The sequence below is a fragment of the Macaca nemestrina genome, chromosome 12 (genome assembly GCF_043159975.1).
Source record: "Macaca nemestrina isolate mMacNem1 chromosome 12, mMacNem.hap1, whole genome shotgun sequence".
In the NCBI taxonomy this organism is placed as follows: Eukaryota; Metazoa; Chordata; class Mammalia; order Primates; family Cercopithecidae; genus Macaca; species Macaca nemestrina.
The window spans coordinates 7,860,060-7,878,387 of NC_092136.1; the positions used below are offsets into that span (position 1 = coordinate 7,860,060).

Consider the following 18,328-nt stretch of genomic DNA (forward strand, 5'->3'; position numbering starts at 1 on the left):
TCGCGCTGCGAAGTCATCCGGGCTCCAGCGCCGCGGGATTCCAAGCGCCCCACGGCTGGTCCGTCGGTCCAATCAACTCGCCGCGTCGGCCGGCCGTTCCCTTAGGGTCTGAGCCCTCGCCTCACCCCTTCCGAGCTTCTATTGGCCGTGGCAGACGTCCGTCTGCCGCTATCTCCGCCCCAATACGGAAGCGGCCTAGTCCCCCGGCTCCGACAGCTGGGTGTCCAGGCCATGGGGCAGCCCTGGGCGGCTGGGAGCGCGGACGGGGCGCCCGCGCGGCTGCCTCTCGTGCTCACCGCGCTGTGGGCCGCGGCCGTGGGCCTGGAGCTGGCTTACGTGCTGGTGCTCGGTCCCGGGCCGCCCCCGCTGGGACCCCTGGCCCGGGCCTTGCAGCTGGCGTTGGCCGCCTTCCAGCTGCTCAACCTGCTGGGCAACGTGGGGCTCTTCCTGCGCTCGGATCCCAGCATCCGAGGCGTGATGCTGGCCGGCCGCGGTCTGGGCCAGGGCTGGGCGTGAGTGGGGTGCGGGATCCGGGGGGAGAAGTGGGCGCCTTGGACAGTGGGGAGGGGCCCCAAGACCTCAGATGGTAGAAGCGGGTTACATTAGGATTCAGGTTGTTAGAGCCAGAAATTTTTTTAGAACCTGGGATGGAAGAGCTATAATTGAGTGTTATTCACTCACAAATACTTATCGGGCACCTACTAGGTGCAAGGTATTGTTACAGGGACGAAGGGTACAATAGAACAGATTCCTGATACGGAGCTAATTTGAGGGGGGCAGATGAGAAACTAGAGGAACAGTAAGTAAGCAAATCATATAGAAGCTAGAAGGTGATAGTAGTTTGGAAACAAGAAGTAGAGCAGGGTAAAGGGGTTGCAAGTTTCAGTATTGAATAGGTGGTTAGGCCGGGCGCGTTGGCTCACGCCTGTAATCCCAGCACTTTGGGAGGCCGAGGCCGGCGGATCACTTAAGGTCAGAAGTTTACCAGCCTAGCCAACGTGGTGAAACCCTGTCTCTACTAAAAATACAAAAAAATTAGCCGAGCGTGGTGACACATGCCTGTAATCCCAGCTACTTGGGAGGCTGAGGTAAGAGAATTGTTTGAACCTGGGAGGCAGAGGTTGCAGTGAGCTGAGATCCAGCCACTGCACTCCAGCCTGAGTGACAGAGCAAGACTCCGTCTCAAATAAATAAATACATAAATAAATAGGTGGTAAATTCTCATCACAAAAATATAAGTGTTTGAGGTAATGGCTATCCTAATTAGCTTGATTATTCCAAGTTGTACTGATAAATGATGACATCGCTTGGTATCCCATAAGTATATACAACTGGAATTTGTCAATTTATAATTAGAAAATAAAAATTACACCAAGTACGGCTCTACACACAAATTTTATGCCAGGCACAGGCTTTCGCCTGTAGTCCCAGCTACCCGAGAAGCTGAGGCTGTAGTGTGCTATGATCACACCTGTGAACAGCCACTACACTCCAGCCTCGGTAATGTAGCAAGACTCTGTCTCTAAAATTTTTTAAAAATTAATTTTAAAAATAATATAAATAAATACATGGTCAAGATAGACCTCATAGAGGAGGAGGCATTTGAGCAAAAAACTTGGAGGGGGTGGCGGGGGTTAGCCATGTGGGAATCTGAGGGAAGGGTGTTCCAGGCAGAGGGAACTAGTGGTGCAAAGGCTCTGAATCAGTTGTGTGCCTAGCATGTATGTTCCCAGAACAGCAAGGCCAGTGTGGCTGTAGTGGAGTAAGAGAGGGGAAGAGATGCCACAGATGGAAGGATGTTGTAGTAGGACACTGAAGGCTTTGCTTTTTACTAGAAATAAATTGGAGAACCACAGGAGGGTTTTAAGCAGAGGAGGGTCAGTTTGGTTGCTGGGGTGAGACTGTACGAGGAGGGGCAAAGATGGAATCAGAGACCAGTTGAGAGGCTATTGCAGTAATCCAGAGAGTTCCCGGTGACCTGGACAACGGGGTGACCGTGGAGGAAGGGAGAGATTTGCTGCTAGATGTCAGTGGCTTGAGAGAGGTCTCAGGACTGGGGACGTTAGGGCTGGAAGAGACCTCAGACTTGTAGTGCTAGAACTAGAAGGACCGGGGACATCTTGTTTATCCTGCATTTACTTGTAAAGAAATTGAGGCTTAGCCAGGGTGAATGGCTGTTGCTGCTTCCTCAGGATGGGCTCTAGGGCTGCCCCGTGCACAGTATGGGGTACCTGAGCTGCTGGGGGAACTGACCCTGTGGTTCCTTCCTGCAGTTACTGCTACCAGTGCCAAAGCCAGGTGCCGCCACGCAGTGGACACTGCTCTGCCTGCCGCGTCTGCATCCTGCGTCGGGACCACCACTGCCGACTGCTGGGCCGCTGCGTGGGCTTCGGCAACTACCGGCCGTTCCTGTGCCTGCTGCTTCATGCTGCCGGCGTCCTGCTCCACATCTCCGTGCTGCTGGGACCTGCACTATCTGCCCTGCTGCGAGCCCACACGCCCCTCCACATGGCTGCCCTCCTGCTGCTTCCCTGGCTCATGCTGCTCACAGGTGGGGAGCCTGGGAGGCCTCTGCACAGAGGCAGGGGCCCTGGTATTGGGCTGGGGAGTACAGCCCATTCTGGTGGGAGACAGGCTTTCTGGCCTGGGGGACCCAGCCCCAGTGTCAGTGATGGCCAGAAAGGGCAGCTTGGTATTCACCCGGCGGGGGGCAGTACGGAAACTGGTGCGTTGAGGCAAGTGCAGTGGTCTGGCCAGGGAATCGGGAGATTCCGGGAGTTGAGAAAGGAGAAAGACTCATGGGAGTCCCTGCGTGGCGGGATGTGGAAGCGCATTCTAGGGGCATTTCTAAATGAGAGAAGCAGTAGGAACAAAGGTTTGGAGGGTGGGCAGGGCATTGTGAGAATTAAGGCCAGATTGGTAGGGAGGCCTGGCGGGCGGGGTCCTGAGAACTGGTGTGAGGAGATGGCTCTTATTTGACTGGATAGTGGGAAGCCAGTGAAAGTGACAGGCAGGGGAAGGCCCAGTTATGGGAAGCTGGGGAGGGCAGACTTGGATCAGCAGGCTGCCTGAGATACCATGTTCTGGACGACACGTATGTCCTCTTCCCCCAACACATCTACAGGTAGAAGCCTTGCTGGTCCTTTTTACTCTTTGTTCTCTACCCCCAGAATGCTTTGGCCTTTCTCGCCCCCATTCCTCCCTCCTGACCTTTTCATGGTTCCCTCTATCACTTTGATCTACAGTGAGGAACCTCTCCGGCTACTCCGAGTAGTCACTGTGCCTCCTTATCCTATCCAAGCCCAGCTTTGTGCATGGACCCCACCTACAGCCCAGGGGAGGCCTCTGGCAGTGGCCCACTGGGGTTATCAGAGTCTTCATCTGCCCACACCAGCTTCCCAACAGGTCCTCCTCTGCCCTCCTCAATGATCCCTCCCTCCATGAGTCCCAGCCCTCCAGCCGCACTGCCCTACCTCCTTGTGGTCAACACTCACTCCCCTCAGTCACGGAAGACTCTGGCTCCAGTCATAGACTCTCTCTCAGCCCTGGGCCCTGTGGAAATCAAGGGTGTCTGGAAGTTTGCATGAACAGCCCCCTCAATGCCTGAATGGCGTAGTTCTTGGCCTCCTCCTTCATTTTTCTTTCCTTCGCCTCCTCCCATGCCCCAGTCCTGGTAAGAATCCAAAAATGAGTCACCCCTGAAACCACCCATCTCCCTCTTTCTGCTCCCCACCTCCTCTCCATCTTTTACTCCTCCAGGCCCTGGCACCTGCTCCATGAGCCCGCAGGCTCGTGGCCCTCACTGCCCGTCTGTGCCTCTCCACCTTCGCCACCGACGTCCAGCTCAGAGCTCATCCTTCCCACCATTCTCCTGCCAGCATCGCAAACTTCCTCCCTCATCTTCCTTCCACAGTGCCTTCCTGGCTTCTCTGTGTCTGCCTCTGGCTGCTGAAAGCCAAAGGCACTGGCAGTCTGTGGCATGTTGGTGCCATGCCATGTTCACAGCTGCTGACCTCAGCAGGACCTCGGCTATGCCTGGCCTTGCTGTTTGCTCGTAAGCTTGCTCCCTGCAGCGACAGCAGCTCAAACCTTCCCTGCTCTCCCACCCTCCTAACTCCGGCACTGAGAAAGTGAGACATCAGCTGGCACATCCCAAATTGTGTTGTCCTCAAATCCCCGAGCCCGGCTGACTGTTCCCAGCTTCTTGTGTTTGGTGCCTACCTCCCTGCTTGGAGGCCTCAGGCTGTGGCGTCTGCCTCTCCTGCAGGCCAGGCCCCCTCTGCCCTCCCGGTTAGCCACCTTGGACAAACCCTCCCTTGCCCTCATATCCTCCTCCAGCACTTGCCCTGCTCTAAGCTTCCTGAGGGACTTGCCCAGGCTCATGGCTGCTCATTCCCTGCCTGCTCCAGCCTGGCTTCTGCCACCACCACTCACCCAGGGATCCGTCTCCACACACTCCAGGACCCACTTGAGTTCTTGCTTTATGAGACCCTTTAGAGTCATGACGCTGCCAGCCCCCAGCCCCCGAGAAGTGTTCTCCGCCTGGCATCACTGATGGCTGGGACCTTGATGCGTTCGCCTTCCTTTCTGGTTGCCCTTTCTCATCTTTTATCTGATTCCTAAGAACCGATTTCCCCGTGCTCCTGTCTAGGCGCTGTTCCACCCTCACTGCGCACACTTTGGCAGGTCTAGCTGCGCCCACAGTCTCAGGGCTGCCTTGCACCCTCTACTCGCAGAACTGCTTGTCCAGCCTGGGCTTCTCCCTGTGCTTGCAGACCTGCAGACCGTCCACCTGCTTGTCTCACAGGTGCCTCTGGCCTGCCTCAGGACCTTCATACAGAATGGTTTTTGTTTTTGTTTGAAATGGAGTTTCGCTCTTGTTGCCTGGAGTGGAATGGTGCAATCTCGGCTCACCGCAACCTCCGCCTTCCAGCTTCAAGTGATTCTCCTGCCTTGGCCTCCCAAGTAGCTGGGATTACAGGTGCACACCACCATGCCAGGCTAATTTTGTATTTTTGGTAGAGATGGGGTTTCACCATGTCGGCCAGGCTGGTCTCGAACTCCTGACCTCAGGTCATCTGCCCGCCTCAGCCTCCCAAAGTGTTGGGATTACAGGCGTGAGCCACCGTGGCCAGCCCAAACAATGTTTTATCCTTATTTTACAAAAACAGATGAAGTCTACTCTCTGAAGAAAAAAAAAATGAAAAAAAAAAAAATAGATGAAGTCCACTGCCCCTATCCTCTTAATAAGTTTGCATGGCATCCCCCACCCCCGACCCCCTGCCATGGGCTCTTTTTATTGAGGTGAAATTTGTCATTTTAACTTTTTTTTTTTTTTTTTGAGATGGAGTTTCGCTCGTTGCCCAGGCTGGAGTGTAATGGCGTGATCTTGGCTCACCGCAACCTCTGCCTCCTGGGTTCAAGCGATTCTCCTGCCTCAGCCTCCTGAGTAGCTGGGATTACAGGCATGCGCCACCATGCCCGGCTAATTTTTTGTATTTTTAGTAGAGACGGGGTTTTTCCATGTTGGCCAGGCTGGTCTGGAACTCCTGACCTCAGGTGATCCACCTGCCTCAGCATCCCAAAGTGCTGGGATTACAGGTGTGAGCCACTGCACCTGGCCCGTTTTAACTACTTTAAAATGTACAATTCAGTGGCTTTTAGTACATTCATGATATAGTGCAACCATCACCACTGTCTAATTCCACAACATTTTCACCCTAAAAAGAAACCCCACACCCATTAGTGGTCCCTCCATGTTCCTTCCTAATCTCTTTAGCCCCTGGCAACCACTAATCTGTCTGTCTCTGTGGATTTGCCTATTCAGGATGTTTCACATAAGTGGGATGATAAACATGTGACCTTTGGTGCCTGGCTTCTCTCACTTAGCGTAACATTTCATGGCCTCTCGTAGTTTGTTAGTTCAGCAGGTACTTGTTGCTGACTGTGGGCCAAGATGGCACAGGATGCTGGCTTTTCTGTGGCGGCACACATTAAGTAGCTGAGAATGGCTTTTTTTTTTTTTTTTTTTTTGAGACAGAGTCTCTCTCTGTCGCCCAGGCTGGAGTGCAGTGGCACAATCTTGGCTCACTGCAACCTCCACCTCCCGGGTTCAAGCGATTATCCTGCCTCAGCCTCCTGAGTAGCTGAGATTACAGGCGTGCACAATCACGCCTGGCTAATTTTTTGTATTTTTAGTAGAGATGGAGTTTCACCATGTTGGTCAGGCTAGTCTGGAACTCCTGACCTCATGATCCACCTGCCTGGGCCTCCCAAAGTGCTGGGATTACCAGTGTGAGCCACCATGCCCAGCCTTTTTCTTTTTTTTTTTTTTTTTTGAGATGGAGTCTCGCTTTGTTGCCCAGGCTGGAGTGCAGTGGTGCGATCTCAGCTCACTGCAACCTCCCCTCCCGGGTTCAAGCAATTCTCCTGCCTGAGCCCCTCAGTTTCCCAAGTAGCCAGGTTTACAGGCGCCTGCCACCATGTCTGGCTAATTTTTGTATTTTTTAGTAGAGACGGGGTTTCACCATGTTGTCCAGGCCGGTCTCGAATTCCTGACCTCAGGTAATCTACCTGCTTTGGCCTCCCAAAGTGCTGGGATTACAGGGGTGAGACGCCGCATCTAGCCAGGAATGGCCTCTTTAATGTCTGTGAGCTCCCCAAGGGCAGAGACACCCTCTAGTGCCTGGCATCGCCTCCAGGGCTGAGGAGGTGCTCACGAGTCTGTGATGCACGAATGAAGCCGTATCCCAAGCAGGGGGCTGTGTCTGCCCAGTTTACCAGTGTGTCCTTGTCACCCAGCACAGGCTGGCCAGCGAGTATCGACACAGGGTTTGATGAGTGGAGGAATGAGCCCTGCTTTGTGGTGGAGGGGCACGGGTGGACGGAGAGCTGGGCCCCACTGGCACTCCCTGATCCTCTCTGCTCTTTCATTGCAGGCAGAGTGTCTCTGGCACAGTTCGCCTTGGCCTTCGTGACGGACACGTGCGTGGCGGGTGCGCTGCTGTGTGGGGCTGGGCTGCTCTTCCATGGGATGCTGCTGCTGCGGGGCCAGACCACATGGGAGTGGGCTCGGGGCCAGCACTCCTATGACCTGGGTCCCTGCCACAACCTGCAGGCAGCCCTGGGGCCCCGCTGGGCCCTTGTCTGGCTCTGGCCCTTCCTGGCTTCCCCATTGCCTGGGGATGGGATCACCTTCCAGACCACAGCAGATGTGGGACACACAGCCTCCTGACTCCAGGAAGAGCCAGAACTGTACAGGGAGGAAGGGATGAGAGGGGGACCCCACCCCTAGACTCAGGAAGGAAGTCGGGTTGGACCTTAACATCTGCATTGGACAACTCCACCCCTTCCTTGGCCTTGCACCTGCCCGCCTACACACCTACGTGTCTAGGGCTTGGGCCATGACTTAGGCAGAGGAGTTTAGAGGAGGGTCTGGCAGGGGGCTGCTCAGGCTGCCTAGCTGCCCCTTTGCCAGGTTAATAAAGCACTGACTTGCTTCTCAGCCTCCCTCCCATCTTTGCAGAGTTTCTGGCCCCTCACTTTGTTGCTGGGGCTGTTTCCGGGTCCCTCTGTAGGGCCTGGAAACCGCAGAATGCCTGAGGCTCTCAGGGACTGGGGCTCTACGTCCCCCGGCCTGGGTGAGTTGGGGGTGGGGTACCAGCAGGACAAGGCAGTATCCTACTGATCCAGGCTATGAGAATCCAAATGTTCTTTCCCAGGTTTGGCATTTTATAGTTAAAACATTTCTGCAACAGCAGTTTCATGGAACCTCTCTTAGCTAACCTGGCCCATGGGGCAGCAGTTACGCTCTGAGAATCCATGTGGTAAGATCATGGTGCGGCAAATGGAGGCAGGATTCGAACCCAGGTCTTTGTGCTTTTGCCTTTACCCTTGCACAGCTGGAGGAAATGAGTAGGAAAGAAATCAAGGTAAAGAAATGCGCTGGGGCTGTTTGGGCATCTGTGGAGGGTGGTGCTGAGAGGGCTAGGCCTGTACCTCTCTGGACTCTTCAAGAGCTGCTTGTTAAACGTTTCTGTGTAAATAGAGTCAACAGAGATCGCCATTTCCACATGGCAGGCTTAAACACATGAGTTCGTCTGTTTTCTCTTAGGATCTCTCTAAGATGATAGTAAAGAAAACCAAAATATATACAAACGAAAAGAAAACAGGAGGGAACACAGTAGAACAAAGAGCCTGACCACATTTTCTTTTTTCTCACTCTGTCGCCAGGGCTGGAGTTCAGTGGCGCGATCTCGGCTCACTGCAACCTCCACCTCCTGGGTTCAAGTGATTCAGCCTCCCGAGTTGCTGGGATTACAAGCACCTGCCACCAGACCTGGCTAATTTTTTTTGTTTTTTGAGACGGAGTTTTGCTCTTGTTGCTCAGGCAGGAGTGCGATGACACGATCTCAGCTCACTGCAACTTCTGCCTCCTGGGTTCAAGCGATTCTCCTGCCTCAGCCTCTCGAGTAGCTGGGATTACAGGTGCCTGCCACCATGCCTGGCTAATTTTTTTTTTTTTTTTTTTTGAGGCGGAGTTTCACTCTTGTTGCCCAGGCTGGAGTGCAATGGCATGATCTCGGCTCACCACAACCTCCGCCTCCCAGGCTCAAGCAATTCTCCTGCCTCAGCCTCCCCAGTAGCTGGGATTATAGGCATACGCCACCACGCCCAGCTAATTTTTTGTATTTTTAGTAGAGACGAGGTTTCTCCATGTTGGTCAGGCTGGTCTCGAACTCCTGACCTCAGGTGATCCACCCGCCTCGGCCTCCCAAAGTGCTGGGATTACAGGCGTGAGCCACTGCGCCCGGCCTCGCCTGGCTAATTTTTGTATTTTTAGCAGAGACAGCGTTTCACCATGTTGGCCAGGCTGGTCTCAAACTCCTGACCTTGTGATCCACCTGCCTCGGCCTCCCAAAGTGCTGGAATTACAGGTGTGTGCCACTGGACCTGGGCATGCCCAGCTGATTTTTTTGTATTTTTAGTGTAGACAGGGTTTCACCATGTTGGTCAGGATGAACTTGAATTCCTGGCACCCGCCTCTACCTCCATCCCCCAAAGTGCTAGGATTACAGGTGTGAGCTACCATGCCTGGCTGACTTTTTTTTTTTTTTTTTTTTTTTTTTTTTTTGAGACAGAGTCTTGCTCTGTCGCCAGGCTGGACTGCAGTGGCATGATCTCAGCTCACTGCAAGCTCCGCCTTCCAGGTTCACCACGCCCAGCTAATTTTTTGTATTTTTAGTAGAGATGGGGTTTCACCGTGTTAGCCAGGATGGTCTTATCTCCTGACCTTGTGATCCAGCCATCTTGGCCTCCCAAAGCGCTGGGATTACAGGTGTGAGCCACCGCGCCTGGCCGCCTGGCTGACATTTTCAAAGATGGAAAGTGGATGGAGAATTAAGAGCTGAAATTATGTGTTCCCAAAAGGTGGGGCCAAGAGGCAAGTGGAATTACCTGTCAGAGCCTTGGAGAGGCTCAGGAACTCCACCAGGACCATGGAGGGTGAGGTGAGGTTTCAGCCAACAATGGGGACTGGTGGGAAGTCTACGTAAGGATCAGCAGGGTGCTGCTCCCCAGCGTCCCACCCACGCCATGCAGCCAGCAGCTACCCCTCTGGGTGGGGTGGAGTGGGGTGACGTGAGGATTATTTGAAGGATAAATGGAACCAGAGAAGCTTCGGGTCTTAGGGGTACTGGGGAGGGGTGGGTGAGGGGCTGAACCAATAAATGGGGTTAAGTGAAAGTTCATAGATACTGCTGGGAGGGTCCTCCCATGAAGGAACATGCTTGACCCCCAAGAACCTTGAGAGAAACCCACTGTCTGACAGGCTTTGCCCATGCAAAGCTGCTTGGGCTGGTTGTTTTTCTAAAAGGCATGCTCTGTTGCTATTTTTTAGTGACAGTAGGAACTTGGTGTGCCTGGCACTTTGGCTGAACAGATGCATTAGCAGACTCACCTTGTCCCGTTTCATCCCTTGCCCTCCACAATTTCTTATTTTCTTTCTCTTTCTTTTTTTGAGACGGAGTTTCACTCGTTACCCAGGCTGGAGTGCAATGGTGCGATCTCGGCTCACCGAAACCTCCGCCTCCCAGAACAAGCGATTCTCCTGCCACAGCCTCCCGGTAGCTGGGATTATAGGCATGTGTCACCATGCCTGGCTAATTTTTTTGTATTTTTAGTAGAGACGGGGTTTCTCCATGTTGGTCAGGCTGGTCTGGAACTCCTGACCTCAGGTGATCCACCTGCCTCGGCCTCCCAAAGTGTTAGGATTACAGGTGTAAGCCACCATGCCCGGCCCACAATATCTTATTTTCATGTTTTTTGTTTTGTTTTGTTTTGTTTTTCAAGATGGAGCCTCACTCTGTTGCCCAAGCTGGAGCGCAGTGGCGTGATCTTGGCTCACTGCAACCTTTGCCTCCTGGGTTCAAGTGATTCTCCTGCCCTAGCCTTCCGAGTAGCTGGGATTGCAGGCAGCCACCATCACGCCCTGCTAATTTTTGTATTTTTGTAGAGATGGGGTTTCACCATATTGGTCAGGCTGGTCTTGTACTCCTGACCTCAGGTGATCTGCCCACCTTGGCCTCCCAAAGTGCTGGAATCACAGGCGTGAGCCACTGTGCCTGGACTCATGTTTGTTTGTTTGTTGTTTTAATTAGTGAGTAGCTACTAGAACACATTTATAAAATTCAGAGGAAACAACAGCCCCCACTGCATTTGAGAAGGTTACCATTTCCTTCGAAGTTCCTGCTGTTGCCCGTCCCTGGTGGGGGAGACACGGTCCTGTTTCAGTCATTCCATTGCTTTGCTTTATAGTTTTATTAATGTGTTTGTGTTGGCTTTGCATGTTTTCAAATGTATGAATGAAATCATGCTGAGTTTATTCTTTTACAGTTTGCCTTTTCACTTGATTATGTTGCTGAGATGTATCTGGATTACTGTGTGTAGCTGTATGGCATTCCTTTTCCCTGCTGCATAGTGATCCACTGAAATACCACAATTAATTTTTCTTTTTGGTTCCACTGGTCATTTTTTCTGTCCCTGTGCCCTTTGGGAGTCATCTCCTAAGCTCTAGTCTTGGCCCTTGCTCTTCTATGTAACCTTGAGAATCAGCTTGTCAAATTCCCCCAAAAAACCCCTTGAGATGGAGAATGGAATCCAGTTGAATCTATAGATCAGTCTGGATAAAATCAGCATCTATGTAAAATTGAATTTTCCCATTCATGAGCAGGGTTTATTTTTCCACTCCATGTTTTCAATAAAGTTGTATAGCTTTTCCCATAAAGATCATGCCTTTTTAAATTGTATTAATTCTTAAGTATCTGATATTTTATGCTATTATACATGCACTATCAAAATAGACTGTGAGCCGGGGCAACATAGTGAGACCCTGTCTCTACAAAATACAAAATTAGGCCGGGCGCGGTGGCTCAAGCCTGTAATCCCAGCACTTTGGGAGGCTGAGACGGGCGGATCACGAGGTCAGGAGATCGAGACCATCCTGGCTAACACGGTGAAACCCCGTCTCTACTACAAAATACAAAAAAAAACTAGCCGGGCGAGGTGGCGGGCGCCTGTAGTCCCAGCTACTCGGGAGGCTGAGGCAGGAGAATGGCGTGAACCCGGGAGGCGGAGCTTGCAGTGAGCTGAGATCCGGCCACTGCACTCCAGCCTGGGCGACAGAGCGAGACTCCATCTCAAAAAAAAAAAAACAAAAAACAAAAAACAAAAAACAAAATTAGTGGAGGCTGGGCACTGTGGCTCATACCTGTAATCCCATACTTTGGGAGGCTGAGGCAGGAGGATCACTTGAGGCCTGGAGTTTGAGACAAGCCTGGACAACAAAGCGAGACCCTGTGTCATTAAAAAAAAAAAAAAGCTTTGTGTGGTGGTGCGTCTATAGTGTGGGGGATGGGGTGGGCTGAGGTGAGAGGATGGCTTGAGCTCAGCAGGTCGAGGCTGCAGTGAGCTGTGATTGTGCTACTGCACTCCAGTCTGGGTGACAAGAGCTAGACTCTGTCTCAAAAAAAACCAAAACCAAAACCAAAACAAAATTTCTGTCCAGGCCAGGCGCGGTGGCTCACTCCTGTAATCCCAGCGCTTTGGGAGGCTAAGGCAGGCAGACCACCCAAGGTCAGGAGTTCAAGGCCAGCTTGGCCAACATGGCGAAACCCCATCTCTACTAAAAATACAAAAATTAGCCAGGTGCAGTGGTGCATGCCTATAATCCCAGCTACTCGGGAGGCTGATGCAGAATAATCGCTTGAGCCTGGGAGGCAGAGGTTGCAGTGAGCCAAGATCGCGCCAGCACACTCCAGCCTGGGCGAGAGAGGGAGACTCTGTCTCAAAAACAAACAAACATCCCCTAAAAAACACTTGTGTCCAATAAACCTAAAACTTTTTTATTGAGATGGGGTCTCTGTTACCCAGGCTGAAGTGCAGTGGCGCGATCATGGCTCTCTGCAGCCTCCACCTCCTGAGCTCAATCAATCCTTCTACCTCAGCCTCCCGAGTAGCTGGGACTAGAGGCATGCACCACCACGCCTGGCTAATTTTTTTATTTTTTGTAGAGACAGTTTCACCATGTTGCCCAGGCTGATCTTGAACTCCTGGGCTCAACTGACCCTCTTGCCTAGGCCTCCCAAAGTGCTGGGATTATAGGTGTGAGCCACCATGCCCAGCCCTTTTTAATTTTTATACCTATTAATTTTCTTGCCCATCTGTATGGGTGAGACTACTATATAATGTGGAGTGCAGGTAGCAGACACCCTTGTTTCTCACCTTAGAGGTAATAAGTTCAATATTTCACCATTAAATGTTTGTTATAGTTTTTTTTTTTTTAATTACTGGGCAGCCCTCATGTCAAATATTTTTATTATTATTTTTTGAGATGGAGTTTCACTCTTGTTGCCCAGGCTGGAGTGCAGTGGCGTGATCTCAGCTCAGTGCAACCTCCGCCTCCCAGGTTCAAGTGATTCTCCTACCTCAGCTTCCCAAGTAGCTGGCATCACAGGTGCATGCCACCATGTCCAGTTAATTTTTGTAATTTTATAATTTTGGGGCTTAACTGGAGTTCTAGAGAGAATAGAAAAAACAAAGGCAGGGGGGTGGGAATCACCCACAAAACAACAGCAGTATAGTTTCCTGGAGCTGAAGGATGCACATCTCCACCCACAGCACAGCAAATGATAGGAACGCATGGTGGCCGGGCGTGGTGGCTCACGCCTGTGATCCCAGCACTTTGGGAGGCCGAGGCAGGCGGATCACAAGGTCAGGAGATCAAGACCATCCTGGCTAACACAGTGAAACCCTGTCTCTACTAAAAATACAAAAAATTAACCAGGCGTGGTGGCGGGTGCCTGTAATCCCAGCTACTGGGAGGCTGAGGCAGGAGAATGGCGTGAACCTGGGAGGCGGAGCTTGCAGTGAGCTGAGATGGCGCTACTGCATTCCAGCCTGGGCGACAGCGAGACTCCGTCTCAATAAATAAATAAATAAATAAAAATAAATAAAATGAATAAATAAAAAAATCTTTAAAAACTCTTAACGACTTTTTTTTTTTGATAGGGACAGGGTCTCACCATGTTGCACAGGCTGGTCTCCAGCTTATGGGTTCAAGTGATCCTCCTGCCTTGGCCTCTCAAAGGGCTGGGATTACAAGTGTTAACCACTATACCTGGCCTCTAATGACTTTTTTTTTCTTTTCTTTTGAGACAGAGTTTTGCCTTTTTTTTTTTTTTGAGACAGAGTTTTGCTCTTGCTGAGGCTAGAGTGGTGCAGTGGCGCAATCTTGGTTCACTGCAACCTCTGCCTTCCTGTTTCAAGCAATTCTCCTGCTTCAGCCTCCCAAGTAGCTGGGATTACAGGCACCTGCCACCATGCCCAGCTAGTTTTTGTATTTTTAGTAGAGATGGGTTTTCACCATGTTGGCCAGGCTGGTCTCAAACTCCTGGCCTTGTGATCTGCCCACCTCAGCCTCCCAAAGTGCTGGGATTATAGGTGTGAGCCACGGCGCCCGGCCTTCTGGCCACAAGTTTTAAAAGAAGATATTTGAGGGTATGTTTCACCAAATGAGGGTGAACTGAGAAATAGGAAGCCACTGGGCCCAGGAATCAGGATCTAGCCCAGGAGAAAGGCAAAGGGAATTTACCTGGAGAACAAACAGTCCTCAGTGAAGCAGGGGATGAAGGGAAGTGTCTAGAAAAAAGAGGAGCTGTCAGACGGTAGGGGAAGAATTAGCAATTGGCCCATCAGAAAACAAAGTAAATGAGAAACTCAGGGCAACTCATTAACTCCATTTAAAAAACAGTACAAGGAAGGTAATTTAATTATAGTCCAACTCTTGGCTCCACAGTTAATAACTTTCACATAGTAATAGAAATAGTAATCTGAGTATTTTTTAACCTAATAACTAGGGATGGGGGAGGGGTGCTGACAAAAGAGAGCTAAAGCCTCATGTATGACAACAGGGAGTCAACAGGTAATGCCTAAGATTCATCTATCAAGCAAGAGTCACATAAGCACATTTTAAAAATAGCTGAACGAACTAGAAGTGACTGCTGGGTAGGGGAGCTGTACTAGAGAATGGGGAGACTGTTTTCTTGTTACAAACTGTGTAATTCCACATTAGTAAGTGGATACATGTTTTTAAATAATTATGTTTTAGAAAAACACCAATTCTGCTTGTGCTTAATGTCCACAATTTCTCTCTAGTGTGTGCACTGGGCACCCTGCACTGTTTCTTGCTTCACGTTGCTTTATGAACACTTACTGTCCACATGGCGCGGCTCATGTATTTCTTAGTGGTAGGTACATAGTATTACATGACATAAATTTACATCAGGTGCTGGGCATATGTCTCCCATTTCATCCTCAGAAACAGCTATGATGAGAAAGGCCCCGCCTTTCCTGCTAATTCTCATGATGTGGCCACTGCCCTGGGAACTTCCCACCCAGGACTGATTTGGGCCCCAGGACATAGAAGGGCATCTATATGGGCAGTTCTGGACTTCTGCCTCCTGTGGCACCTCCCCGGAGCCCCAGAAACACCTCTCCTGGTGCTCCTGGCCCTGGCTCTGCTCTGTCTCGCTCTGCCTTCCTCTCCTGGGGTTTCTTTCTGGGCATGAGCATCCCTGTCAGGAGCAGCTGCTGTGTGATCTTTAGGAGCTCTAGTGAGGCTGGAGCTACCAGCTCCCTGTGGGGCACCCTCTGCCCTCCTGCACCCCCTTCTCCCTGAACAACCTTTTTGTGGCATTATAGGCCTGAGACTGGCTAAGTCTAAGATTTCAGAGAAGTGTCTTGGGGAGATGAGGGCTATTCCCTGGGCTTGCTCAGCTGACGAGCAGAGAGGAGAGCACATGTTTTGCCCAAAAGCTAAGTGGGCTGCAGCCCAGCCTCTGGAACTCCAGGGAGCAACAGGAGGCTCAGTCTCACCCCAGAAGAGCTTCTGATCTCCCTGGCCAGGACTAGCCCAATTTTGGCCTTGGCCTGCAGCGGGAGATGAGTGATGTGCATGAGGGATGTGGCAGTGGAGAAAGGCTGCGCCTGTCCTGCTCAGCTCAATTTGACCGCTTTGGAGCTCTGTTCCGAGCCCGGTATGGTTTCTGGAAAAGGCTGGGGAGGGGATGGCGTAGCAGGACCTCAGCGGGACCATGCCTGGTTGGTCAGAGGAGGAGGAGTTGAGCCTTCCTGGGTACTCACTAACCTGCTACTATAGGCCCAGCAGTGGGGGTGGTGAGGAAGGGGGTGCTTAGGAGAGGGGAAACAAGGTATCACCCCAGCACACTGCTGTGTGAGGAGTGGGCCTGGGGCCATTGAACCTGCCCAGTTCTCCCTGGCTGATTGTACAGGGGCTTTCACAGCAGCCGAGGGCTCAGGCGGCCGCCAACCCCTCGCTCCCGGGCATGTTGACATGGGCGCTCAGCAAGGGTGCACTTTGGCCTTCTCGAAGCACCAGCACCTATGGAGGAGTGGCCATGGCAGCAGGGGGCATGCACCCCTGACCCCTTGCCATTAGGGTCTGCGCTGGCCCTAATAACAGGCCATAGGGCTCCACTGTGCAGATACCCCCACCCCCACCCGGCAGCCCCCCAAGGGCTTTGTTGGCACTCACCCTGACTGTCCTCCCCAGGGTCCCACTCACCTTCCACATGGTACAAGTGTGGCGCCTACCTTGATGATGTCTGAGATGCCCTTGTTACTGAGACTCTCCACAAAGGTCTCCAGGGGGTAGTTGAGCCCGGGCACCAGCAAGGGTACCTAAGTTTGGGGACAAAGAAGTAAGGAAACCAGCCCTCGTGACAGTGTTTGGCACATTCCCAAGTGCATTCAGGCCCAGTCTCTGCTAAGCCTCGGCACCCCTGCAGGGTGGGCAAGACAACTGCTGGGTGGAGGAGGATGCAGGTGTGGTGAGGAAGTGAATGCCCCAGGGCCACATGGTGAGTGATGAAACCTAGACCTCTGGACTCCCGCCCAGTCTGGGGCTGTTTACTGCATATTCCAGTCTTTCGCAGTCTGGTCCTGCCAACTTGGGGTCAGACCTGGGCCCTAGGGGAAAACCAGGCCCTTCACTCTGTGGGCGATGCTCGTAGTCTCCTCTTCCTGTTGCAGGAGTAGCTGGGCAGCAGGGTGGGCTCTGGGGTCCCCCAGCCCCTAAAAGGCTTCTGGGAGGTGTAGGTGGGGCTCAGGCTCTGGCAGTTTTCCCAGCACCTTTGGTATGGCTCCTGGAGACCCCTCACAGGCTGCAAGAAAAGCAGCAGAGGTAGAGCTTGGGGCTCCCTCCAGAGGCCCCTGCTGGGGCCTTGGCCTGGTCTGTGGTGGGAGAATAGGTTTGCTGGCCAGCTGGCAGCCACCCACATGCTCTGACCCTGACCTGGTGGGGCTCTGTGGGCATCTCATCAGGCCCCTGCTGGCCTTTTCCACTCCATATCTAAGTGAGGAGCATCCAGTACCTTGAAGAAGGCCCGGGGCAGGGAATAGAGCGCCTCGTTGTACAAGCAGCAGACCAGCAGCCCCAGGACAGGACGGGCTGTCGAGGTGTTCTGCAGGTGAAGTGTGAGCTTAAAGGTGGGGCCAAGGCCCTGAACCTATAGAGGGGGTGGGTGGAGAAAGCCCTTAGGACCCGGCAGCCTTGGGCACGGAGTACAGTGCTCTGCCTTCCTTCCACCAATGCCCTCATGTCCCCTCCTCCTACTCAATCTGCCTCCCAGCAGACACAGAAGACCAGAAGGGGCAGAGGGATCAGAAGAGGCCAGAGAGGGTGGGAGCCTGAGGGAGGCCAGGCAGCAAGTCAGAGGCAGAGCTGGCCTGGGACTGCAGGCCTCGACTCTCACCCTGAGCCCCTCACCCCACCCCCTGCCTGTTCCACCTCCCACTTTCATCCTAGGGTAGCCTTGATTAGTTCATTTTTCTCCCGCTTCCCCGGAGTTGCCTTGTAGCGTCTTCCTCCTCTCCAACTATCCACTCTTTAGGAAAAGAGAACTCAGAACCTGGTTGGGTCAGATGCCACACCTCAGGGACACATTTAGAGCTGGTCAGAGCCCTGCTGATCCTAAGCTCATTTGCGTCTGAGCCTTGCGGGCTCCTCATTGTGCCCGTGCTGGTCTCGGTGCTTGCAGTTGAGGCCAGGATGGCCCCTTCCCTGTACCCAGCAGTCCTAACACGTTGGGCTGCCCACAGTTACCAAAGTGACAGCCTTCTTCCCTGTACCATAGGTGTAAGGATCCCATCAGGTTCTTGGGAAGAAATATCCCAATGTGACTACTCTGGGGGCCTGAGCTGGACCCTCGGCATGACCAGCCGAGGAGAGAGGTGGCACAGGAGGGTGGGAAGGTGAGGCTGCTCTCACCAAGGAGGACACGAGACTCGTCCCCAGGTCTGCTGAAAGGTGATGGGGAGCACGGGCTGAGTTGGCTTGGAATTGGCTCTGGGGCTTAGCTGTGTGGCAGAGGGGTTCCTGCACACCCTGGCCTCTGCCCCTCTGGCCCTGACTCTGTCCTCACCCAGATGCTCACCACGGCGTGCAGCTTGAGTGGCTCTCGGGCTGTCGCGGACACGGGGCTCAGGCTGGACTCGAGGGCCTGCAGGTAGGCACGGGCAGCCCGCAGGCGCAGCAGGTATAGGTCTGTCTGGAAGGCCCGGTGCATGGCTGTGGAGAAGGGTCCCAGAGGCTAACGGTGGATGTAGGGGTGGCAGGGAGGAGGCAGCAACAGGGCACTCCTGCTCAGGCTGGTGTGGGGAGGGTGCAAGAAGAGGGTGCTGCGGGAGGGGTCTGCAGGAGCTGGGGAGGTGGGAAAGAGCCCAGCCTTCTGGCAAAACTGGATGCTGTGGC

At 52.8% G+C, this 18,328-nt stretch overlaps 2 protein-coding genes and 1 pseudogene across 7 annotated transcripts in view; 1 reads left to right on the top strand and 2 right to left on the bottom strand.

Annotated features, from left to right (window-relative positions):
* Positions 1-18,328, top strand: part of LOC105469640 (zinc finger DHHC-type containing 24) — a 21,177-nt gene continuing 2,849 nt past the window's right edge. The window contains exons 1-3 of one of the 2 annotated variants that reach the window (XM_071074228.1): positions 1-512; positions 2,274-2,551; positions 6,939-6,995. In XM_071074228.1, coding sequence (XP_070930329.1) covers positions 232-512; positions 2,274-2,551; positions 6,939-6,995 — 616 coding nt within the window. In that variant the 5' untranslated portion in view covers positions 1-231. Of the gene's footprint in view, positions 513-2,273; positions 2,552-6,938; positions 7,505-18,328 lie in introns of those variants that run through there. The other variant, XM_011720948.3, reaches the window with a different exon arrangement.
* Positions 14,304-15,652, bottom strand: LOC139357421 (uncharacterized; annotated as a pseudogene).
* Positions 14,304-18,328, bottom strand: part of LOC105469641 (Bardet-Biedl syndrome 1) — a 26,959-nt gene continuing 22,934 nt past the window's right edge. For 4 of the 5 annotated variants that reach the window (XM_071074225.1, XM_071074223.1, XM_011720951.2 and 1 more), the window contains 4 exons: positions 18,000-18,145; positions 16,950-17,084; positions 16,171-16,257; positions 15,821-15,958 (listed from right to left, as the gene is read on the bottom strand). In XM_071074225.1, coding sequence (XP_070930326.1) covers positions 15,872-15,958; positions 16,171-16,257; positions 16,950-17,084; positions 18,000-18,145 — 455 coding nt within the window. In that variant the 3' untranslated portion in view covers positions 15,821-15,871. Of the gene's footprint in view, positions 15,959-16,170; positions 16,258-16,949; positions 17,085-17,999; positions 18,146-18,328 lie in introns of all 5 variants that reach the window. The other variant, XM_011720952.2, reaches the window with a different exon arrangement.